Below are 24699 nucleotides of genomic sequence, written 5' to 3'. Positions count from 1 at the left end.
TCCAAGGAGCAAGCGTCTTTGCATTTCATGGCTGCAGTCACCATCTGCAGGGATTCTGCCCTTTTAGCCCATTAAATTCTTATCTCAGTGTCACTTCCCACCTTTTCAGCAGCCTTTCAGGTCACTTTCACTAAACTAGCTCCACTTCCCATTAAATGTCAACCTAGCATTCTGGTTCCTTTTTAAAAAAATATTTATTTTATGTGGCTGTGCTGGTCTTAGCTGTGGCATGCAGGCTCTTTCAGTTGCAGCATACAGGATCTCTAATTGCAGAATGTGGGATCTAGTTACCTGACCAGGATCAAACCTGGGCCCTCTGAAGTGGAGCAGGGAGTCTTAGCCACTGGGCCACTAGGAAGTCCCTCTGGTTTCTTTCTTAATAGCATTCATGACCTGAAATCTTCTTGCTTCTCTATTTACTTGCTCCATGAGAATAGGACCTTGTTGATCTTCATTATTGTATCCTCTAAGCTCAGAAAAACAAGAACAGTGCCTGACCCACAGTATTTAATAAGTATTAAATATTCAGTGATTCACACAATGCTGTTACATTCAAAGATCCACACCCCCCGCCCCCCTCCACCTCCAGCAAACTGACCTCAAAGGAAAAGCAAGGTACTTACCACACATACATAAACATCACAGAATCCTAGGCTTGGCTTCAGGACGCTTAGGACTAGGTTAACACAGTGCTATTCTCTGTATCAAATTTTACAGCTGATCTTGAATTTTGCACTATCGGAAGAGGAGCTCCATTTCAATCCTGCATCTACTTAAAATAACATATACTAACAATGTTATTATGTACAGATCTTTTTTCAACAAGGCTTTAAGGTTCACCAATACACTAGGATCCTCTGAGAAACTGAAGCCAGTAGAACTTTTCTGGTACATGGCAGTATTTCAGTAAGGATACTCAGTAAGATTTTACATGTTCTCTCTGTACAACATTACCAAAGAAATATTCTTCTCTGGCTTCAAATAAGGTAATACTTTTGAAGTATCAAAAATAAACCAATTCTTGCAAGAAGACAAAAGAATAAATGGAAGCTTTTGTTAGTGAAACAAGTCAATTTATTGTATTTCCAACAAGGCCTTTTTTTTCTCTATAATGAAACATACTACAATATTTTACAACATAACTTAGTTTTTAATATCTCAGAAAGGAAACTTTTTTTTTTTAAGGAAAGTAAATATTTTGGGAAGAATAACTACAAGAAGTTACTTTTTCAATTTTAATACAGTAACAGCTTGCTCCCCAGGTATATTAGCCAGCATTTTTTCCTTTAACAAATCCATCAAGTAAATATTAGCCAACAAAAAACCTACTTTTAGAAAATGAGGCAGAAAAGGCTTATATTTAAATAGGAAACAAGCAATCTAAAATACCAATCACATGTCACTTTAACAAGGCAATGTATTTACATAATTAGGTATAAATTATTAATTATGCTGATTAAGGTCCTAGCAAAGACTCAATTGGGCTGACTGTATCTCCAGTTCAAACAGCACTCACCTGGCTATTAAGTTAAACACCACAATGGAACTGGGTCTGTTTAACTAAGGGGGAAAAAATCTCCTCATTATTGCACATCTTCTGTCATTAGAAACAAGGATAATTAAGTTAGGGCCATCTTGGTTCTGAATCTCTCCATTTTTGTTGGAAGCAGACTTACCATCTCTTTACTAAGCTCTAGCTCAACTTCTATTTCCTGGGCAGCTTCAGGGTGCTTCTCACAGTAATCAACAATAAATTTGTAATGTTCCAATGATGTTGCCAAATTTTCTAGCTCTTTCTTGGGATCTGCAGTGATGATTTTGCCATAGAGGCGGGCAACTCGAAACTTAGCTAACATGGCAGGGCGAAGAACATCTTCCCCTATATGCTCAGGAAAGACTTTATTTGGGTCTCTCAGAGAGTCTAAGAAGAGCTGATAGTACTTCAGTGCTGACTTATTCAAATTATTGATTTTTTTCACAATGTGTGAATCAGGATCCCTCAGCTTGTCAGCTATGGCAACCTTCAGATCCATCATATCATAGTAAGCATGTGCAATTTCAAACTGAATCTGTCTGTTGACCAACAGGTAGTACTGTGGATTGAGGTCCACGATCAGGGGCTCTAGCATAGCTATTCTGCGTTTATGCATCTTGCACCGTCTCTCCATGTCAGTTTCAAAGAATGCAAGCACCTTAAACAGAGCGCTGTGGTCTTGGACAACTTCAATATGGTCAGTGACATAACCATCAATCTGAAAGAACTCTTTTGCCTCAAAGACATAGTGCTGACCCGTTAAGAAAAGCTCTCTGGCTTCTTCAAAATCTAAAGGTCTCAGATAGCTCACTTTCTCTTCCACTGCAGAGATGGCATCACACAGTTCACCGGTTCCAAACTGCACAGCTTTTTTCCTAACACTTTCTTCCTCATCTAGTTCTTTTTTCCTTAAAGCTCTAAGTTCAGATTGTTTATCAAGATCAAGCTCTCCTATGTTGTCCTGAAAGAAAAAAATAAATTATGGTTAAGGAAGACAGACACTGACTTGTCTCCTGCTGTCAGTACTAAAGTAAATTTAAGATCCCCTGGAGAAAGGAATGGCTACCCACTCCAGTATTCTTGCCTGGAGAAGTCCATGGGCAGAGAAGCCTAGCAGGCTACAGTCCATGGGGTTGCAAAGAAAACTGAGCAACTAACACACAAGAGTAAAGACAAGAAAACCCTCTTACTTCCCAATCTGGTGGAGGGAGGTATTATAATCACATCTTTTAGACACTCAGTTGTGTCCAGCTCTTTGTGACCATATGGACTGTAGCCTGCTAGGCTCCTCTGTCCATGAGATTTCCCAAGCAAGATTATTAGAGTGGGTTGCCATTCCCTTTTCCAGGAGACCTTCTCAACCCAGGGATCCAACCTAGAACTCCCACATTGCAGGCGGATTCTTTATCACCTGAGCCACCAGGGAAGCCCACATCTTTTTAAAACTCCTAGTTTTTTTTTAATATTTATCTATTTTTTTTTTAATTTGACTGATCCAGCTCTTAACTGTGGCATGTGGGATTTTTTAGTTTGTGGCAAGCAAATTCTTACTTGCAGGCATTCAGGATCTAGTTCCCTGACCCAGGGATAGAACCCAGGCCTCCTGAATTGGGAGCGTGGAGTATTAGCCACTGGACCACCAGGAAATCCTGACTTCTTTCTAGTTATAGTCCAAGTAATTAAAAATGAAAGAAACTAGGAAAAAAGTAAATAACACAACTAAACTGTTTATTACTTTCCTCTTCAGGGAACTAACTCATTTATAGTTACTCCTTCAGATAACATAAATGCATATGAACGGTAAGAGCTAAGAAATATTACATACATGTAATACATTGCTAGTATTGATATTTTAACATTAGAGTAAGGCTGAAATCTGTCTTAAAAATATTGCAAAGAAATTCCATTAACAGCATGATGTTTATGCTAAGTTATTTAATAAAATACACTACAGAGAAATGCTCTAGGTCTCTCAAAGATACTAAAATAAAGACAGTGTTAAATCTACCATCATAGTTAAAGTTATCTCCCCTACCTCCCGGGGCAAAAAAAAAAGAGGAAGGAACTAAGATGGTTGAAAAATAGACAGTTCATTCTCTTCTTCCTGGACGATAAAATTAAACATCAGATAACCAGTGGTCAGCCCCAAGGCCAGCTCTTCTCTTCATTTGAAAAGCCTTCTCTCTAGATCTGCACTGTTCAGAATAGAGTCATGTGGTGCGCACGGATGACTACTGAGCATTTGAAATGTCCACACTGAGATGTGATCAGTGTAAAATAATATACACCCAATTTCCAAGACTTAGTACAAATTATAAAACAGTGCAACAACTTTTTAGTATTAATGACAAACAGAAATGAATATTTCTTTATATATTCTAGGTGGAAGAAATACAAGTTAAAATTAATTTCACCTGCTTTTTTCTTTGTCTAATGTCACCATTTCCCAGGTGGTGCTAGTGGTAAAGAACCCACTTGCCAATGCAGGAGACATAAGAGACATGGGTTCGATCCCTGGGTCGGGAAGATGCCCTGAAGGAGGGCATGGCAACCTACTCCAGTATTCTTGCCTGGAGAATCCCAAGGACAGAGGAGTCCGGCAGGCTACAGTTCATGGGGTCACAGAGTTGGACACGACTAAAGTGACATAGCACCAAGCACAATGTAGCCACTGGAAAACTTAAAGTGACATATGTAGCTGGTTTTCTATTTCTATTGCTCAGCACAGCTCTACACAGGTGTCTCCATCTGTGCCCATGGTTGCAACTGCCATCCACAGGAGGAGGACCCACAAATCTTCAGGTACACCAGGCTCTTATTAGGCTCCAGACCCATAACTAAAGCGCCTCACACACCTCCTGCTCCTCTCAGGAGATTAGGACCCCTATTCCTCAAAATGTCCACAATGGAACTCTCCCTCTTCCGCAAACAGGTTCCTATTCTACTCTTATTTTAGGGAAGGTCACTCCCTCGATCTGGACAGCCAGCCGATGTGGGAGAATCATCCTTGATGTCTCTCTCCTCTCTCAACCCACACTTCGTGTCTATAATCAAATCCTTTCTGTCTTGCCCCCTAAATAACCTCTTGCACCCACTCTTTCCCACCATCTCTTCTGCCACCATCCTAGCCCAAGCTCCCTTCACATCTCACCCCCACTGTTCCAGTGACCTAAGTAATCTTCCTTGTCCACGCCTGCCTTCCCTCAATCCTCCATTCTGCCACCTAAGTGATCAGTCCAAACCCTCCCGCCCCCCACCAAGGCTTCCAGTTATGGAAGGCCCAGCATGTTCCAGGCCTTTTCTAACTCGGTCTTCTATCACACATGCTCTCTCTGCTCCAGCCTCACAGGCCTTGCTCCATCATTTCCACCACCATGCTCCCTACACCTCAGAACTTTTCAACATGCTGCTTCAGCTCCTTGGAATGCTGTGCTTTTTCTCCAGTCTAGAAATTCCTACGCATTCCCAGAGCTTCCTTCAGATGTTACTTCCTCCCATTGTGACTTTTTATATCTTGTGTCTCTCCTTTGTGGAACTTACTAAAGTTGCACTTCCCTGTGATGCCTATTTTTGTTCATCATAATACAATGACTACTATAAACCTGTCAGAAATAAATACCTAAATTTGTATATGTTATTAAACTTGAATTAAAGAAGGCTTTTCAGGTAAGCAGATGATCAAAGGATGAAGCTAAGGTAACAGCCAGATTCAAGGAAATCTGAGTAATTTAGTGGTGTGGTCACTGTGTGAGTTTAAAACAAGCAGGTGGTAAATTCCAGGCCCAGTCTGGAAAACACGGACTAAAGGAGCGGCAAGAGTAAGCCACAGGGCGCTCTGCTCGACACAGTCACTTCAAATGCAGGCCCAAGCCTCTAAATCCTGGCGGTGTCTTTATTTACACACTTTCTAGACTGCTTTCTGAGCAGAAGAATACTGACAGATTTTCCAGGCTGCAATTTCTCTAGACGTAAAACTCCCTAGTTCTTCTCCCCACACCCTTCCTTTTCCAAATATGCCTCATCTTTACCCTCTACCTCCAAAGTGCTCTCACCTTTGAAACACTGCTGCTTCTGGGGTTTTGTGGTTTGTTTGCTTTTATTTTGTATAGTAGTTTCACACGGTTCTATATTTACTAGTAAAAAACGGTTATACTTTAATGCATGTAAACAGAAGAGAGGCATGACAACTCCTCCAGGAAAGTCTCCTGGAGAATATGCATCCAAATGATTTCTTTTCCTCTGTAGTGTTAGTCTCTCAGCTGTGTCTGACTCTTTGTGACCCCAGGGACTGTAGCCCCCAGGCTTCTCTGTCCATGGAATTCTCTAGACAAGAATACTGGAATGGGTTGCCATTCCCTTCTCCAGGGGAATCTTCCTGACCCGGGTATAGAATCTGGGTCTCCTGCATTGCAAGCAGATTCTTTACCATCTGAGCCACCAGAGCTCTGATTAGGAACTAGAATCCATTAAGTATGGATTAGTAATAGTGGTATCAACAATGATAGTTAACATTGATTGAGGACTTAAGTTACCTCTTGAACACTTTCTGAGCCCTTTATACATATTTAACTCATAGGAACACTATTAAGTAATATTATTATCTCCATCTTACTTGTGAGGAAACTGAGACACAGAGAAGTTAACTGCCATGGAGACAGCCACAAACTAGCAGGGCTGTTTCCAGATACATTCATACTTATATTTTTATCAATTATATATTATTTACTGTCCAAAGTATATAAAGATTATTAAGATTTCCTGCCATCAGGTTGCTTCCAGTCTAAGAAGAGGTAAAGGAATAAGATAAGCATATGAATAAGAATAATACAAAGTCAAGTGACTTAGGGAGGGTTCTTGAGGGAGAAGAGATCTGTAGGGTTTAAGAATCGTATATACATTCAATAGTTTTTGAGCACCTGTTATGTCTAGAAGTCGGTACATAGTATGAATATGATGAAGACTCCCCTCTGGTGGGGCTTATGCTCTATCCAATGGCAAGTCTTGAAGGAAGAGGTGCTGTTTGAGACAGCCTTAATGGAGGAGTAAGATTTGAACAGGCTGAGACAGGGAAAGCAAGAAATAAGCTTTCTGCATGCCACGAATACACATGCAGTGAGCCCAATAAGCATACTTCCCATTTTAAGCTTTTACTTACATCCTACTGTTTAAGACAGAAAAGATCACTTTGACTGTATTACCTGCATGGAAAGTTGGGCATTCTGCATGAGAGTCAGACAGTACTTGATCCAGCATCTTGCTATTTCCCCTTTTCTTTGGTGATAAAGCTCTGGCACATCTCCTTCGGCTTCCGTAGCTAAAAGGTACAACGTGACTTGTGTAAGCCAATGGTCACAACTGTAATTTTCATTGTGTACGCCATTCTTCTTTATATCACTCTTGATTATAAAAATAACAAGTCCTAACTGAAGCAGTGGGAAGAAACTCACCCAAAATTCCTACCACCCAGAGGTTCTTTCTAGTTTTTTTTCTTTTGTATTACCTACAGGTAGAAACTAAGGTCACCACATATATTAAATTTTGAGTAAAAGCACCTCAGATATTGCAGGATTGGTTCCAGATCACCGCAATAAAATGAGTCTCGTGAATTTTTGGTTTTCTGTGGCTTATAAAAGTTAAGGTTTGCACTATGGTGTAGTCTATTAAGTGTGCAATAGCACTGTCTTAAAAATGTACACATTCTCATTAAAAAATACTTTATTGCTAAAAAAAATGCTAAACATCATTTAAGGCTTCAGAGAGTCATAATCTTTTTTGCTGGTTAGAGGGTCTTGCCTCATTGCTGATGGCTGCTGACTGATCAGGGTGCTGGTTACTGAAGGCTGGGGTAGGGAGGCTGTGGCCCTTCCTTAAAGTAAGACAACAGAGAAGTGTGCTGCATGATGGACTCTTTCTTTCAGGAACAATGTCTTCTGTAGAATGCAATGCTGTTTGATAGCATTTTACCCACAGTAGAACTTCTCTTAAAATTAGTCAATCCTCTCAAACCCTGTCACTACTTTATCAAGTTTATGTAATATTTTAACTCCTTTGTTGTCATTTCAACAATTTTCACAGTATCTTCACCTGGAGTAGATACCATCTCAAGAAACCACTTTCTTTGCTCATCCCTAAGAATCAAGTCCTCAGCTGTCAAAATTTAGCATGAGATTGTAGCAACTCAGACAAACCTTCAGGTTCGACATTTAAGAAATATTTATTTACCTATTTATTCAGCTGCACTGGGTCTTAGTTGTGACGGATGAGAGCTCTGGTTGTGGCATGTGGAACCTAATTACCTGAAAAGGGATCAAATGTCGGTCCCCTGCTTTGAGAGCACGGAGTATTAGCCACTGGACCACCGGGGAAGTCCCCTAGGTCCAACTTTTAATTTTAGTTCTCATGCTATTTCTACTATATCTGCAGTTCCTTCCTCCACTGCAGTCTTGCAACCCTCAAAATCATCCCTGAGGGTCTGGTCAACTTCTTCCAAACTGCTGTTAATGTTGATATTTTGACCTCTTCCCATGAATTATAAATCTTCTTAATGACATCTAGAATGGTGAATCCTTTCCAGCAGATTTTCAATTTACTTTACCCAGATATATCAGAGGAGTCACATCTACGGCAGTGATAGCCTCATGATTTTTTTCTTCAAATAATAAGACTTGAAAGTCGAAATGACTCCTTGATCTATGGGTTACAGAATGAACGTTGTGTTAGCAAACAGCATTAATCGTAAGTATATCTCCATAAGAGCTCTTGGATGACCCAGGTACACTGTCAATGAGCTATAATACTTTGAAAGGAATTTTTTTTTTTGAACAGTAGGTCTCAGCGATGAGCTTAAAATTTCCAGGAAACCATGTGTTGTCATCCAGGTTTTGTTGCTCCATTTACAGAGCACAGGTAGCATGACTGGCATAAAGCATAATCAGCATAATTTTTAAGGACCCTAGGATTTTCAGAATGGTAAAATCACCAGCTGCACTAGCCCCTAACAAGAGTCAGCAGCTTGTCCTTTGAAGCAGGCACTGACTTCTGTCCAGCTATGAAAAGCCCTAGATGGCCCCTTCCTCCAGCAGAAGGCTGCTGCAGCCACACTGAAAGTCTGTGTAGAGTAGCCACCTTCATTAATGATCTTAGCTGGATCTTCTGGAAAACTCGCTACTTTACCTTGCCTTTTTATGTTATGGAGACAGCTTCCTTCTTTAAATCTCAACTTCAAACTTTTCTTCTGCAGCTTCCTCACCTCTCTCAGCCTCCACAGAATTGAAGAAAATTAGGGCCTTGCTCTGGATTAGCCTTTGGCTTAAAGGAATGTTGTGGCTGGTTTGATCTTCTATCCAGACCACTAAAACTTTCTCCATTATCAGCAGTAAGGCTGTTTTGCTTTCTTATCATTTGTGTGTTCACTGGAGTAGCACTTCTAACGTCCTTCAGCAACTTTTTCTTTGCATTCATAACTTGGCTAACTTGCACAAGAGGGAGTATCTTCTGCCCCATATTTACATGCGTTCCTCACTAAGTTTAATCACTTCTAGCTTTTAGCTTAAAGTGTGAGATGTGCAACTCTTCCTTTCACTTCAAGGTCACTGTAGGGTTATTAGCTGATCTAATTTTAATAATGCTGTGTCTTCAGGAAATAGAGGCCCAAGGAGAGGGAGGGAGACACAAGGCAACAGCCAGCCAGTGGAGCAGTCAGAACACGTTTACCAACTACCATTACCATCTTCTATGGACACCGTTAGTGGCACCCAAAACAACTTCAACAGTGAAAGATCACTGATCACAGACCATCGTAACAAATAATGATGAAAAGGTGTGAAATGTAATAAAATGAGGGCTTCCCTGATGGCTCAGATGGTAAAGAATCTGCTCCCAATGCGGTAGACCCAGGTTCGATCCCTGGATCGGGAAAATACCCTGGAGCAGGGAATGGCAACCCAAACCAGGAATCTTGCCTGGAGAATTCCATGGACAGAAGAGCCTGGTGGGTTACAGTCTATGGGGTCACAAAGAGCCAGACATGACTGAGTGACTAACATACTTATCACTATCAACTCTTTAACGTCGTTTTTAAGTCTAGCATCATGGACAATGTATAGAAATATATTTCTATACTTCAGTCATTCTTCTAATACTGCCCATTGTTTCCAATTCCTCTTTACAAACAACTCTGAACAGGAAGATCTCTGTGCATAGATTTGTCTGGATTTTCAATTATTTCCTTAAGATAGATTCCTAGATGTGAAATTTACTGGGTCAGAGTTTACACCATTTAAAATGTTCCTGATACACACTGCCAAATTATTTTCAACAAATACTCGAACAACATATAAGGCTGCTCAATAAAGTCATTTTAAAAACACTGAACATAGCCAATGTTTTCGCTTTCTACTTTAAAGAGTAAAGACAAAACATCTCACTGGAGGTTTAGTTCTCATTAACTATTTCTTTTTGTGGACAAATACCTTTTAGACTTCAATCTATGATTAATTGAATGTTATAAGAGAAAAAAAATTAATTTTATAATGTGCATTCCTCTAACTCAGCCTCTGTATTCTTCTGATCCTTAATGATACAGTTACTTTATTATAAAACTTGTTAGGTGACCAACACAGTTTTTAAACTGAGATAACTGACATATTAGTTCCAGGTGTACAACATAATGACTTGATATTTTTAAATACTGTAAAATGATCACAACAGTAAGTCTAGCTAGAATCTGTCACTATACATAGTTAACTGTTTTTTCCTGGGATGAGACCTTTTAAGATCTACTCTGTTAGCAAATTTCAAATATGCAATCAATACATTATAACACACACTATGCTGTACCTTACATCCCCATGACTTATAAATTTTATGACGCCCTTCACGTATTTACCCACACCCACCTCTGGCAACCACCAATGTGTTCTCTGTACCTAGGAGTTGTGTTTTGGGTTTTGTTTTCTTGGGTTCCACATATAAGTGAAATCATACTATAGTGTGTGCCACTTTCTGATTTCACTTAGTATGATGCCCTAAGGTCCACTCGTCAAAAATGGCAAGATTTGTTTTCTTCTTTTTCTCTATTTTTCCACATACCATTGTAATAGCTAAGATTTACTTTTCACTTTCCAAAAAACCATTTTCATCCCTAGTAAGAACACACACTTTAGGTATTTTAAGTATCTTGTTAGAAACCAACACCCATTATCATGATGTTCAGCCTGTTGTACAGAATAAGTTTGGGAAAACTTTTTCCTAAACACTGTAAGTTTGATTTTTATCTGTCTTGAGCCTTCACAAGGTTGCAGAGCCCCCCATCCAATTTCAGAGAGCAGAGATCAGGACAGCGGCTCTACCTGGGGAGAAGCAAGTTGCTCATCTCCTTCATATGAATGTTTGGTTCTGTAGAAAAGGTGATTTTTAATCCCAACAGTAAAACTTTTCTACCTGGATTCTAAGGAAACAATATACAGCTGATTCTCATCATTCATGGTAGTTATGGTCTATAAAGTCACTGTGAATAATAAATTAGGTAATGCTAAAATATCACACCTAGGGGAAACATAGAGTTAGGTTCTAATGAGCTTCTGGACACAATAGTTTCATCAATTGATCAATATATAACACTTTACATGCATTTCTGTTTAAAGACACCTTGTTTCATGTCTAACTACTGACTCATTAACAATGAACTCGTGGCCAACAGCACTGTCGCCTGTGCCTGAATGAAGCTTGTCTAACACTGTATTTTCTCCAGAAGGTGCTTCACAGCCTTCACGTGCTTACGAACACTAGATACCACCTCAGCACTACAGCTGGGGGCCATTTTAAACAACAAAATGCAGAACAATCTGAAAAATGTGGAACTAAATAGACCACAAAAAGTATACTTGCTTATAGTATGAGGGCCTGAAATGAGAAGGCAGAGCGTTACCTTGCTCAACCGCAGCTGGTAATGTGCACCTCAGGTGTCTCAAACCCTCTGGCTCTCTGCAAATGACCACAGAAGTGCCTCGAGTAATAATCTTGGGGTTATAAGTAGATTGTAGCAAGTAGGCAAATTCAAAGATATGAAGCCCTTGATCTTTCCTTTTTAGACACAGTTTATGGATTATAGCTTATGGATATGAGTAAGTGACCTCCTTAAGGTCTGGAACCAAAAGTTACTGGACTGATACCTTACTAAAATGTGCTCAGAGGTCCTATGTGGGCATATTACTGCTTTTTTTTTTTTTAATATTAATTATGGAGAAGGCAATAGCACCCCACTCCACTACTCTTGCCTGTAAAATCCCATGGGTGGAGGAGCCTAGTAGGCTGCAGTCCATGGGGTCGCGAAGAGTCGGACATGACTGAGCGACTTCACTTTCACTTTTCACTTTCATGCACTGAAGAGGGCAATGACAACCCACTCCAGTGTTCTTGCTGGAGAATCCCAGGGACGGGGGAGCCTGGTGGGCTGTTGTCTATGGGGTCACACAGAGTCGGACACCACTGAAGTGACTTAGCAGCAGCAGTAGCAGCAGCATAATTAACAATGTTGTGTTAGTGTACAGCAGAGTAATTCAGTTATACATATACACGAATCATTTTTCAAATTCTTTTTCCATTTAGGTTATTACAGCATATTGAGCAGAGTTCGCTATGCTATACAGCAGGTCCTTTCAGGTAACCTATTTTAAATACAGCAGTGTGTACATGTCAATCCCAAATTCCCAATCTAACCCTTCTCCCAATTTTCCTGCCTGGTAACCATAAATTTATTCTCCAAATTGGGGCGTTTCTCATTTGTAAAGAAGTTCATTTGTATCATCTTTTTTATATTCCACTTATAAGTGATATCATATGATATCTGTTTTTTTCTGTCTTACTTCACTTAGTATGATAATCTCCAGGTCCATCCATGTTGCTACAAACAGCATTATTTCATTCTATTTAATGGCTAATATTCCATTGAAAAGACAACCCAAAGAATGGGAGAAAATATTGTAAATGACGTGATGGACAACGGATTAATCTCCAAAATTTTAAAATAGCTCACATGGTTCAACAGCAAAACAATCAAGAATGGGCAGAAGACCTGAACAGACATTTCTCCAAAGACATTTAGAGAGCCAAGAGGCACATGAAAAAATGCTCAACATTGCTACTTATTAGAGAAATGAGGTATCACCCCACACCAGTCAGAATGGCCATCATCAAAAAGTCTACTAATAATAAATGCTGGAGAGGGTGTAGAGAAAAGGGAACCCTCCCACATTGTTGGCAGGAATATAATTTGGTGCAGCCACTATGGAGAGCAGTATGGAAGGTCCTTAAGAAACTAAAAACAGAACTACCATACGATCTAGCAATCCCACTCCTGGGCGTGCATCTGGAGAAAATCACGGTTCAGGAGGATACATGCACCTCAGTGTTCACTGCAGCACTGCTGACAGCAGCCAAGCCACAGAAACAACCTAAATGTCCACTGACAGGCAAACTAAAGAAGGTGTGACACACATATACACAGTGGAATATTACTTGGCCATTAAAAAGACACTGCTATGTTTAAAATAGGTTACCTACAAGGCCCTACTGTAGAGCACAGGGAACTTTGATTTTTTTCCTGAAACATAACACTGTTGATTAACTATACTCCAATATAAAATAAAATTTTTAAATAATTCTAGAAAGTTCCAAAAGCAAAACTTGAGTTTGCCACATGTTGTCCATTACTTATATAGCATTTACACTGTATTTAGTATTGTAAATACTCTAGAGATGATTTAATATATACAAGAGAGGATGTGTGTTGGTTATATGCATTATGACTGGAGCATCCATAGGTGTTTGCTATGGGGGGGGGGGGGGGTCCTGGAACCAATCTCCTGTGGACACCAAGGGGCAACTGCACCCAAGAATTGCTGGATCATATATAGCTCTATTTTTAATTTCTTGCAGAGCTTCCATACAGTTTTTCATAGTGGTTACACCAATTTACAATACCACCATAGTGCACATGGGTCCCCTTTTCTACACCTTCACCAACGCTTGTTATTTCTTGTCTTCTTGATAATGGCCAATTAATACATGTGAAGCAATAGCTTGTTTTGGTTCTGACTTGCTCAAATACACATGCTGACTGTGCTGTGATTTATAAAACTAAGTGAAACACTATAATTAAAACTAGATATTTGGACACATCACATATACAGTATTCCAACCAAAAACGTAAATCTGAATCTTAGTGTAAGGAAACAAACACCAAATGGTAGAAAATCTATAAAATAAGAGGTCTATATTTTTTCAAAAATGCCTGATGAAAGAAAAGCTGAGGAACTGGTCCAGATTAAAGACAACTCAAGAGATGTGACAACTACTATGGGAAACAGTATGCAGGTTCCCTAAAAAACTGAAAATAGACCTACCCTATGATCCTGCAATCCCACTCCTGGACATATATCCAAAGAGAACCATAATTCAAAATGATATTCACACCCCAATATTCACTGCAGCACTATTTACAATACCCAGGAAATGGAAGCAAGAATGGATAAACAGAAGAATGGATAAAGATCTGGTACATATATACAATGGATTATTGCTCAGACATAAAAAAAATGAAATAATGCCATTTGCAGCAACATGGATGGACTTAGAGATATGAGTGAAGTCAGAGAAAGACAAGTATCATATGATATCACTTATATATGAAATCTTAAAAAATGGTACAAATGAACCTATTTATAAAATAGAAATAATAGGGAGGAAAGCAGGGCAGGGAGGGATAAACTGGGAGATTGGGACTGACATATACACGTTACTATATATAAAACAGATAACTAATAAGGACCTACTGTATACCACAGGGAACTCTTCTCAATATTCTGTAATGACCTATATGGGAAAAGAATCTTTACCATCTGAGCCACCAGGGTAGCCCCTGGGAAAAGAATCTAAAGACTGGATATATATATATGCAAAGCTGATTCACTTTGATGTACAGCAGAAACTAACAACACTATAAATCAACTATATGTCAATAAAATTTTTTTTAAGTACTAGAGAAACTAGTTGAAACTCCAGTACTTTGGCCACCTCATTGGAAAAGACTCTGATGCTGGGAGGGATTGGGGGCAGGAGGAGAAGGGGACGACAGAGGATGAGATAGCTGGATGGCATCACCGACTCGATGGACATGAGTTTGAGTGAACTCCGGGAGTTGGTGATGGACAGGGAAGCCTGGCGTGCTGCAATTCATGGGGTCGCAAAGAGTCAGACAAAACTGAGCGACTGAACTGAACTGAGAGAAACTAGTACTATAGAGAAACTGCTACAAAGGACGTTATGGAGACAGCTGCTAAATATGAATTATAGATAAAAGAACTGTATCTATGTTACATTTCCTGTTCTATGATTATGTAAGAAAATATTTTTCGGAAAAACTCACTGAAGCATTAGGGGGTGATGGAGCCTAAACATATCTGCAAACGAGGCAAATATAAAAACTTGGTGAGTTCAGATGGGCCTATGGTAATTCTTTGTTCTGTTCTTGAATTTTCTAAATTAACAGGATCTCAAAATAAGATTTTTTAAAAAGTTATATAATGAAACATGTACACATAAACTTACTGTCTTCTGTGGTTCGGATCTTTCCAATTTGACCAAAAATGACATTAGCAGCTGATAAACAGTGTCTGGCCTCCATAAAGCATTGCTGTTGCAGAAATAAGAATAAATTCAATTATCACAAAACCTTATTTGCAATAGATACTTGCATAGTCTCTTAATATGGGAAAAGCTCTAAATTCAGGTAAAAAACACTACTAAGGATACCCTGTATGTTAACTAAACAAGAAAGTATATAAGACATGTCTGAATATCATTTGGTTAAAAAACTTCTTAAAGATTAAAATAACAATACCCTCAAACTCTTAATAATCCAAACTGTCTGGAGAAATGCTTGCTGATTGGAAACTAGCCCCTCAAGGAATCAGTCAGCAGAAAAGAACGGCTGTCATCCTAGAGTCCACCACGCATCCGCGTCCTCTAAGCTTCAGTCTGAACAGCCGAGTTACATTCTGTCAACGGACTGGAAGATTTCATCTTTCTCAGGTTTAGAGATCCCCTTTAAATCCAATCATTCAAAGGCAAGCAGGATAAATACTGATAAGAGATTCCTGTCTTCTGAAATCTTTCCAATTGTACATATAATGAGGCTTCCCAAGTTTTGAAGTGAACAGACTTCCACAGACAAACTCTATGGAACTGCTTTACCAACACAGTTGAAGACTTCACAGTTCAAAGCTGGGCATGGTAAGCTTCTCAAACCCTTGGAGAAGATCTCCTTGTTACTTACTTTACATGTGTCATGTAAGTCACAGGAATACTCAGCAGAAGTACCAAGTTAAAAGTCAAATTTTAGTTGGAAGCCACCCTTGTTAAATGTCTATTTCATATTAGTAACACTGATTTTGCTAAGGTGGTTTTTAACAGTTGACTATGACTTTAAAATCTCAGCACTCAATGTATCTCCCCATTATGGTAATTCAGAAGCCATCTTGAGCACAGCTGGGTACCATGTGTAGTACTAGCCCAGCAGTATCTACAGATCAAAATATTGGTGTTAAACCTCAAAATCCAAAAGAAAGTTACAGTTTACATAAAGAAGTTTTAATTGTTGCTCTATAACTTCTTATTCATTATCACTGCAGCACTGTCCAGACTGGTTATCTGAAAGTAACCACTGTTAGAACTAACAGTGAGTGTGCATGGTGTCCCCTACGTGGCTGGTAAATGTGGGACTTTAGCACCTGCAAGGCAGGGACTCACTACGTAGCAAAACCTCATGGAACCAGATGAAATGACAGTGACATAAATGACAATTGTATTAAAAAAAAAAAAAGGCTCAAATCTCTCTTCACATTATAACTTAGTTAGTTGGAACAAAACTTACAAAACACTTTGGTGAAAAAAGAAAAGCACATGGTGGGGGAACGTCCTCATGAAATTTACTACATGCTCTACATAAGCAATGCTTAACAACTTTAAACTTGTAATTACACTTTAACATCTGGATATCTTAGTACAATTACAGTGAATAATTTTAAAGTTGCTAAACAAAATAAGGTGCTTCTGGGAACTATTTAAAAAAGGTGCCACAAGCAGAAGCACCAGGTAAGTTTTGATGATCACGATGAAATGAATTAATGAGATTTAGATTTAACTGAATGCTCTGATATATGCAGTAGCGTTACTTACACGCTTGATCTTAGACCAAAGTCCTAGAAGCGATGCTGTAGTCACCACAGCCCTTTCTCTCCTGCTAATAGCTTTTCTGAATGAAATTCTGTGGGACAATACTTTAAACACAGGGCGCGTTTATAGAACCAGCACTAACAAGACACTTAGAAAGGATATAGGCCCAGTAAGGATACAGCAGCAGATAAAGAGAGATCTAAGAAGGAACTCTGATAAGCAAAGAATTACCAAAGTTTCAGAGGCATGTGAATTCAAAATACAAAGAAAAGTTATTTCTATTACTGAGATATTGAGAATTAATATAAAATCTGGCTGGAAAAGGAGGCTTTAAAGTGTTTTAGCATTAAAAATACTTTTAAGGGCTAAAAAACTTAAAAGGTCAATTAAGAATATATCTACATAAAAAAATAAAAAGATATCTACATAATTCAGGATAATTCTGAAAGCAATGAAGAAGCTCAAATTTGTCCTTGTGTAATACTCTAGGTAAAAATATAACCACCCAGAACTCGAACTGAGCAGGACATTCCCAACACAGAGTAAGTTTCACAAAGGAGTTAATTCTAAAGAATAACTGAGAGCATTACATGCTTCTATCAAAGCCCACATTTAACAGTCAACTTCCTCAGACAAATTCTCACACTTGCCAGATTACCAATGCATAAAGATAAATCTACAAGATAAAATCTGCAATTTAAGGTAACATTTCACTAAAACAGAGATAGCCTGCCTGTATCAAAAAAGAATTGGTCGTAAGCAACATGTAGGACATAGTAAAATTATTTTAAGATTCAAAAGGATTATTGCAACAAAAGCTACAAACTTGAGTACACTGGCAAACTGGACTACATTTTTCTATTTCGTTTACATCATAAACTACAAGTTTTTGACAACATAAACTATCTGTTTTTAAAAGATGACATTTTCAACATTCTTTCGGTTCTACTTTTATACACACTATTGGTAACTCTGGTAGGTAACTACTCTGAGTAGCTTACCTTATTGATGTAAAATTGTGACAAGGTAGCAGCATTAATAGCCCACTCCATGGGATGGTAGGCGTTGTGCTCAAGCTGGCGTTTGAGGGTACTGTGGCAATAATGGGCAGCCTTCTCAAACATTTCCATATGCTGGTAGACTTGAGCCAGGTAATACAGATTATGAGTGTAAACCTTCTCAAATCTATAAAGGAAAAAATATCTCTGTAACAGTGTATAATTTATAAGGAACTTTCAAATCTATCAAATTTATAAGGAACTTGTTATCTTGACCCTCCAGTTCATATGACTACTGTATCTGACAGATAAGGAAACTGAGCCCCAGATATAAACTGGGTAACGCATCTAGGAAGTGGCAAATGACGGTTTTAATCTGTAACCTTTGCCTTGAAAGAGAAAATATTGAGCAATCATCTCAAATACACTATGTGGAAATACCTGTGAGGGCTGATTTCTAGACCTGCTCACCTTTTTGATCTCTCCTGTTCAGGAAGTTTCTCTTCTTCAGGAAGAAAATGCTCAGTAGGGTCAAGAGGAGGACTCCCAATCTGCAATCAAAGAAAAAGAAACTAAATTTTTACTGTAAAAACCAAGCACCTTCCTCTGGAGGAACTTGAGAAATCAAATTTGATTTTTTTTTTTACTTCATTTTTAACTAGTTCATTTTCACATACTATCTAAGAAGTAACTTCCTAACAATAATCTTAGAGTCAAATAAATAAAAAGAGAATACATACAAGCTCACACTTAACAATACTTTAATTACTGCTCAGGAGAACTTCAAATACACTTAAAAATCTTTCATTTTTAGAGATGTATAATTCTATAGGTATCTTAAGTCTTAATCTTCTCACAAACAAAAGCTCTTCTGAAAACTTACATAAGCATGATGTGTAACAAAATGTATGTACGTCCTCAGAGCAATATTGTTCTAAGCTAACCACCAGTAAAAATCAAAGTTTCCAGTATTTATTCTAATATTGTCAGGGAAACAAGGAGAGCATACACAGATTACCCCCCTTTCAACACAGGGAAATTAAAGTCAGTTATTCCATCATTTATTACCTTGGGCAAGTTACCCCATCTCTTGTTATGTTTCCTCATCTATCAAGTAAGGATAATAACATCTACCTCAACAAGTAGTTACGAGGATTCACTGAATTAATACATATAAAAAACCATATAATCTCATCTGAGGTCTTCCAAAAAAAGCTGCTGCTGCTAAGTCGCTTCAGTCGTGTCCAACTCCGTGAGACCCCATAGACAGCAGCCCACCAGGCTCCCCCATCCCTGGGATTCTCCAGGCAAGAACACTGGAGTGGGTTGCCATTTCCTTCTCCAATGTGTGAAAGTGAAGTCGCTCAGTGTGTCCGACTCTTAGCGACCCCATGGACTGCAGCCCACCAGGCTCCTCCGTCCATGGGATTTTCCAGGCAAGAGTACTGGAGTGGGGTGCCATTGCCTTCTCCGTCCAAAAAAAGCAGAACTACTTAACCACTGCCTCATTCTACTTCCGGGAGGACAGGCTGATCTGCCTTAAACTGAATTCACTAAACTGCAAATAGCAACCATGGTTTTCGTTTAAAAAAAAAAAAATGTGATCTTATATTCTGGATGCAAACATTAAAAGGATCACTTCTGTTCCTAGAATTCACAAAAAGTAAGAATGGCTAAGACAGGAAGCAAGGCCTAAGGCAAACAAATTATTCTTCAGAAACCTCCTTAACAACTTTGAGGGCTGTTTTGAATGCTTAGCCCTGTCCTGACGAGAGGAATTAATGTATTTTTTATGTACATACTATATCACACATCATACTGTAACACAGTCAAACCAGTCTCTTAAATAAAAAAGAGGTACAATTAAGAACAAAGAATTTTGCTATGTGTTTTATGTTTTTATATTAATACTAGTATTTAATGAAATATAGGTAATAATAGTATTAAATGAAATAATGACATTAAACGCTAATTAATACTAGTATTTAATGAAATACAATCTTCACATTTTAAACTAACAATGTCATGTGTAAGACTATGATCCTAAACTCATAAAGGCAACAAACACATCAATCTGGCTTTGTGAGGCTCTGCCCTTAGCACTTTATGAGGAAATTTTTAAAACTAAGATAGAATATCCACAGCTTTTAAAATTCAACTTGCTGATATATTCCTCAGAAAAAGTGTTAATGGCCTAAAAATGCACATTCAAAATGTACGTTAAACGAATCAAAAATGGTCAGACAACCTAAAAAAAACATTTTCTGAAAAGAAAAACACACAACTAAGAGGCACATGAAAACATGCTCAAAACTGTTTTCTAGTAATAATTGGAAAAATTCAACTCAGAATTAAAAATGAGACATCTCAAACCACTCAGAAAACCTATCATCAAAATTTCTACAAACAATGAAAGCTAAAGAGGGTGTACAGAAAAAGGAACACTTCCACATGCTAGTAGCAAAGTAAACTGGTACACCCACTATGAAAAGGAGCACAAAAGTGCCTTTAAAACGTTTAGAAAAACACACCTACTATATGACCCAGCAGTCCCACTCTTAAAGAGTACACGGGAGAGAAGCAGACTTTGAAAAGACACAGGCACGCAACGTGCACTGCAGCGCCTATTACAACAGCGAAGACGCGGAAGCAGCAAATGTTCATGGACCGACGAGCAGGTGAGGAGGTGCAACATGTGGGCAATGCAACTTGACTCAGGCATGAAAGAATGTAACCATGCCAACTGCCAGAACCTATGTGAAGTAGAGAGAATCCTACTAAATGAAGTCAGAAAGGCAAAAGTTTTATATTACTTGCAGGTGTAATGTGCACACCCCATGAACTAATTGGGAAAACAGATGCAGACACTTCAGAACCAAATTTATGGTAACAATAGGAAGCGCGGAAGGGATAAATTAGGAAATTAGGATGAACAAATACAATTATTACTCATAAAACATAATTAACAACAAGTGATATTCTACAAAGGAAGACCTAATTAACACTCTTTAGTAACTGAAATGGGAAAAGAATCTGAACATACAAAGATGTATGTATATGTAAAACAGGAAGATTCTGTACACCTACATCACCTACAACATGTACTTAAATGTTACTCCAATAAAAAATTTAAAAGTTAATACAAAAGAGAGCTACGCAAAGGCAAGTTTTGGGGCGCTTCTTCTGGAGCATTCCACTCTACAACCCAAAAGCAGGACTTGCTCTAAGGTTCAATGTCTGCTTGCCAGGGAAAACAGGGCTGAGGATGAAGAAATGCTGCCCACATGTGGCCACTTCAGGCAACAACTTGAAAACTACTGCCTCAGTTCAGTTCACTTCAGTCGTGTTAGACTCTTTGCGACCCCAAGGACTGCAGCGCACCAGGCTTCCCTTTCCATCACCAACTCCTGGAGCTTGCTCAAAGTCATGTCCATTGAGTCAGTGATGCCATTAGTCATCTCATCCTGTCTTCCCCTTCCTCTCCTACCTTCAATCTTTCTCAGCATTAGGGTCTTTTCAATGAGTCAGTTTTTCGCATCAGGTGGCCAAAGTATTGGAGTTTCAGCTTTAGCATCAGTCCTTCCAATGGATGTTCAGGACCGATTTCCTTTAGGATGGACTGGTTGGATCTTGCAGTCCAAGGGACTCTCAAGAGTCTTCTCCAAAACCACAGTTCAAAAGCATCAATTCTTCGGCGCTCAGCTTTCTTTATAGTCCAACTCTCACATCCATACATGACTACTGGAAAAACCATAACCTTGACTAGACAGACCTTTGTTGGCAAAATAAGGTGTCTGCTTTTTTATATGCTGTTTAGGTTGGTCACAGCTTTTTTTCCAAGGAGCTAGCTTCTTTTAATTTCATGGCTGCAGTTACCATCTGCAGTGATTTTGGAGCCCAAAAAAATAAAGTCTGTCAGTGTTTCCACTGTTTCCCCATCTATTTGCCATGAAGTTATGGGACTGGATGCCACGATCTTAGTTTTCTGAATGTTGAGTTTTAAGCCAACTTTTTCACTCTCCTCTTTCACTTTCTTCAAGAAGCTCTTTAGTTCTTCGCTTTCTGCCATAAGGGTGGTGTCATCTGCATATCTGAGGTTATTGATATTTGTCCCAGCAATCTTGATTCCAGCTTGTGCTTCATACAGCCCAGCATTTCACATGATGTACTCTGCATGTAAGTTAAATAAGCAGGGTGACAATATACAGCCTTGACGTTCTCCTTTTCATATCTGGAACCAGTCTGTTGTTCCATGTCCGGTTCTAACTGTTGCTTCCTGACCTGCATACAGATTTCTTAGAAGGCAGGTCAGGTGATCTGGTGGTCCCATTTCTTTAAGAATTTTCCAGAGTTTGTTGTGATCCTCACAGTCAAAGGCTTTGGCATAATCAATAGAGCAGAAGTAGATGTTTTTCTGGAACTCTCTTGCTTTTTCCATGATCCAGCGGATGTTGGCAATTTGATCTCGGGTTCCTCTGCCTTTTCTAAAACCAGCTTGACCATCTGGGAAGTTCACGATTCACATATTGCTGAAGCCTGGCTTGGAGAATTTTGAGCATTACTTTACTAGAGTGTGAGATGAGTGTAACTGTGCAGTAGTTTGAGCATTCTTTGGCATTGCCTTTCTTCGGGATTGGAATGAAAACTGACCTTTTTCAGTTCTTTGGTCACTGCTGAGTTTTCCAAATTTGCTGGGATATTGACTGCAGCACTTTCACAGCATCATCTTTCAGGATTTGAAATAGCTCAACTGTTGAAATAGGGACTCCACCACCTTCACTAGCTTTATTCATAGTGATGCTTCCTAAGGACCACTTGATTTCTCATTCCAGGATGTCTGGCTCTAGGTTGATGATCACACCATCGTGATTATCTGGGTTGTGAAGATCTTTTTTGCACAGTTCTTCTGTGTATTCTTGAAACCTCTTCTTAATATCTTCTGCTTCTGTTAGGTCCATACCCTTTCTGTCATTTATTGAGCCCATCTTTGCATGAAATGTTCCCTTGGTATCTCTAATTTTCTTGAAGATACCTCTAGACTTTCCCATTCTACTATTTTCCTCTATTTCTTTGCACTGATCACTGAGGAAGGCTTTCTTATCTCTCCTTGCTATTCTTTGGAACTCTGCATTTGAATGGGTATATCTTTCCTTTTCTCCTTTGCCTTTTGCTTCTCTTCTATTCACAGGTATTTGTAAGGCCTTCTCAGAAAACCATTTTGCCTTTTTGCATTTCTTTTCCTTGAGGATGGTCTTGATCCCTGCCTCCTGTTCAATGTCACAAACCTCCATCCATAGTTCTTTAGGCACTCTGTCAGATCTAATCCCTTGAATCTATTTGTCCCAGGGGAACTGAATATTCACAAGCACCTGTGGGCTGTGTATGGTACCTGTTCTCCAGTATTTCCAAGAGTAAGCAAGCAAAAAGAAAGAAACATGGGGCACACTTTCAGGAAGACAATTTCAACAGGTAAGTGCAACTTACAGTGTTAAAAAATAAAGCACTCGCAAACATACAAGACATGGTGAATTATTAGAGACATGCAAATCACAATCAAGAAAGGTATCCCCTTCTTAGTAGGCTAACTAGCCATAATCAAGACATCTCCAGACAGTAAAAGCTACAAATGGGACTAAGATAAGGGGACCCTCCTATGCGCTGCTGAAATGTCAATGGTGACAGCCACCAGAGAGAACAGTGAAAAGTACCTTTAGCAACAGTAAGAGTACAGCTGTCAAATATTTGGTCCTACTCTTCAGAGTATGTGAACCACAAACCAGACCTCGAAAAGACAGGGGCCCAAACATGCACTACAGCACCACTTACAATAGTCAAGACATGGAAGCACCAAAATATACATGACCAGAAGAGTCGATAAGGAAGAGGAACATACAATGCAATCTGAATAAGGCATAAAAAACTGTACACACCAACTGCTAAAACATAGCTGAACCTAGAGATAATCCTACAAGGTGAAGTAAGTCAGAATTAGAAAGGCAAAAATCATATGCTACCACTTATCAGCACAATTTAAACAAGCATACCCATGAACTAACTTGAAAGCATGAAAAGACTGGAGAGACTTGAAAACTACATTTATGGTAACCACAGGGGAAAAAAGTGGGGAAGGGATAAATTAGGAGGGTGGGATGAACAAATACAAATCATTGCCTACAAAGCACATGATTAAAAAAAGAATATCAACCAAGGGAGGTCTACTCAACACTCTGTATTAACCTGTATCGTAAAGAATCCAAACATACATAGATAAATGTGCATGTGTAATAGGAAATGATTCTATACGCTACGACACACACAACATGTATTTCCAAGTTACACCAAAAAAAATAAAAGACGTAATGAGAAATAAATTTGGGGTGCTTCTTCTGACACACTGCACTCTAACTTACAACCCCAAAGCTGGACTTGCGTGAAAAAATGCTGCCTCCTTGTGGACACTTCCCGCAACAGCAACCTGAAATCTACTGCCTACGAGAACTGTCAGTTCAGTCGTTCAGTTGTGTCCGACTCTTTGTGACCCCATGGACTGCAGCACGCCAGGATTCCCTGTCCATCACCAACTCCCAGAGCTTGCTCAAACTCATGTCCATCGAGTCGGTGACGCTATCAAGCCATCTCATCCTCTGTCGTCCCCCTTCTCCTCCTGCCCTCAATCTTTCCCAGCATCGGGGTCTTTTCCAATGAGTCAGTTCTTCGCATCAGGTGGCCAACATATTGGCGTTTCAGCTTCAGCATCAGTCCTTCCAATGAATATTCAGGACTGATTTCCTTTAGGATGGACTGGTTTGATCTCCTTGCAGTCCAAGGGACTCTTAAGAGTCTTCTCCAACACCAAAGCCTCAATTCTTCGGCACTATGCTTTCTTTATAGTCCAACTCTAGTACCTGCCCTCCAAAATTTCCAGGAGTAAGC

The 24699-nt window shown here is 39.1% G+C and overlaps 1 protein-coding gene across 1 annotated transcript in view; it reads right to left on the bottom strand.

The window, feature by feature from the left end:
- Positions 1–1051: 1051 nt before the first annotated feature.
- The window catches only part of KIFBP (kinesin family binding protein), a 36949-nt gene continuing 13301 nt past the window's right edge, over positions 1052–24699 (bottom strand). Inside the window, exons 3-7 of the mRNA XM_044942196.1 lie at positions 18238–18317; positions 17770–17953; positions 15143–15227; positions 6733–6848; positions 1052–2495 (exon numbers count right to left, since the gene is read on the bottom strand). Coding sequence (XP_044798131.1) covers positions 1620–2495; positions 6733–6848; positions 15143–15227; positions 17770–17953; positions 18238–18317 — 1341 coding nt within the window. The 3' untranslated portion in view covers positions 1052–1619. The remainder of the gene's footprint in view (positions 2496–6732; positions 6849–15142; positions 15228–17769; positions 17954–18237; positions 18318–24699) is intronic.

This window comes from Bubalus bubalis, chromosome 4, assembly GCF_019923935.1.
Source record: "Bubalus bubalis isolate 160015118507 breed Murrah chromosome 4, NDDB_SH_1, whole genome shotgun sequence".
In the NCBI taxonomy this organism is placed as follows: domain Eukaryota; kingdom Metazoa; phylum Chordata; class Mammalia; order Artiodactyla; family Bovidae; genus Bubalus; species Bubalus bubalis.
This window is presented reverse-complemented; position numbering and strand designations above follow the sequence as displayed.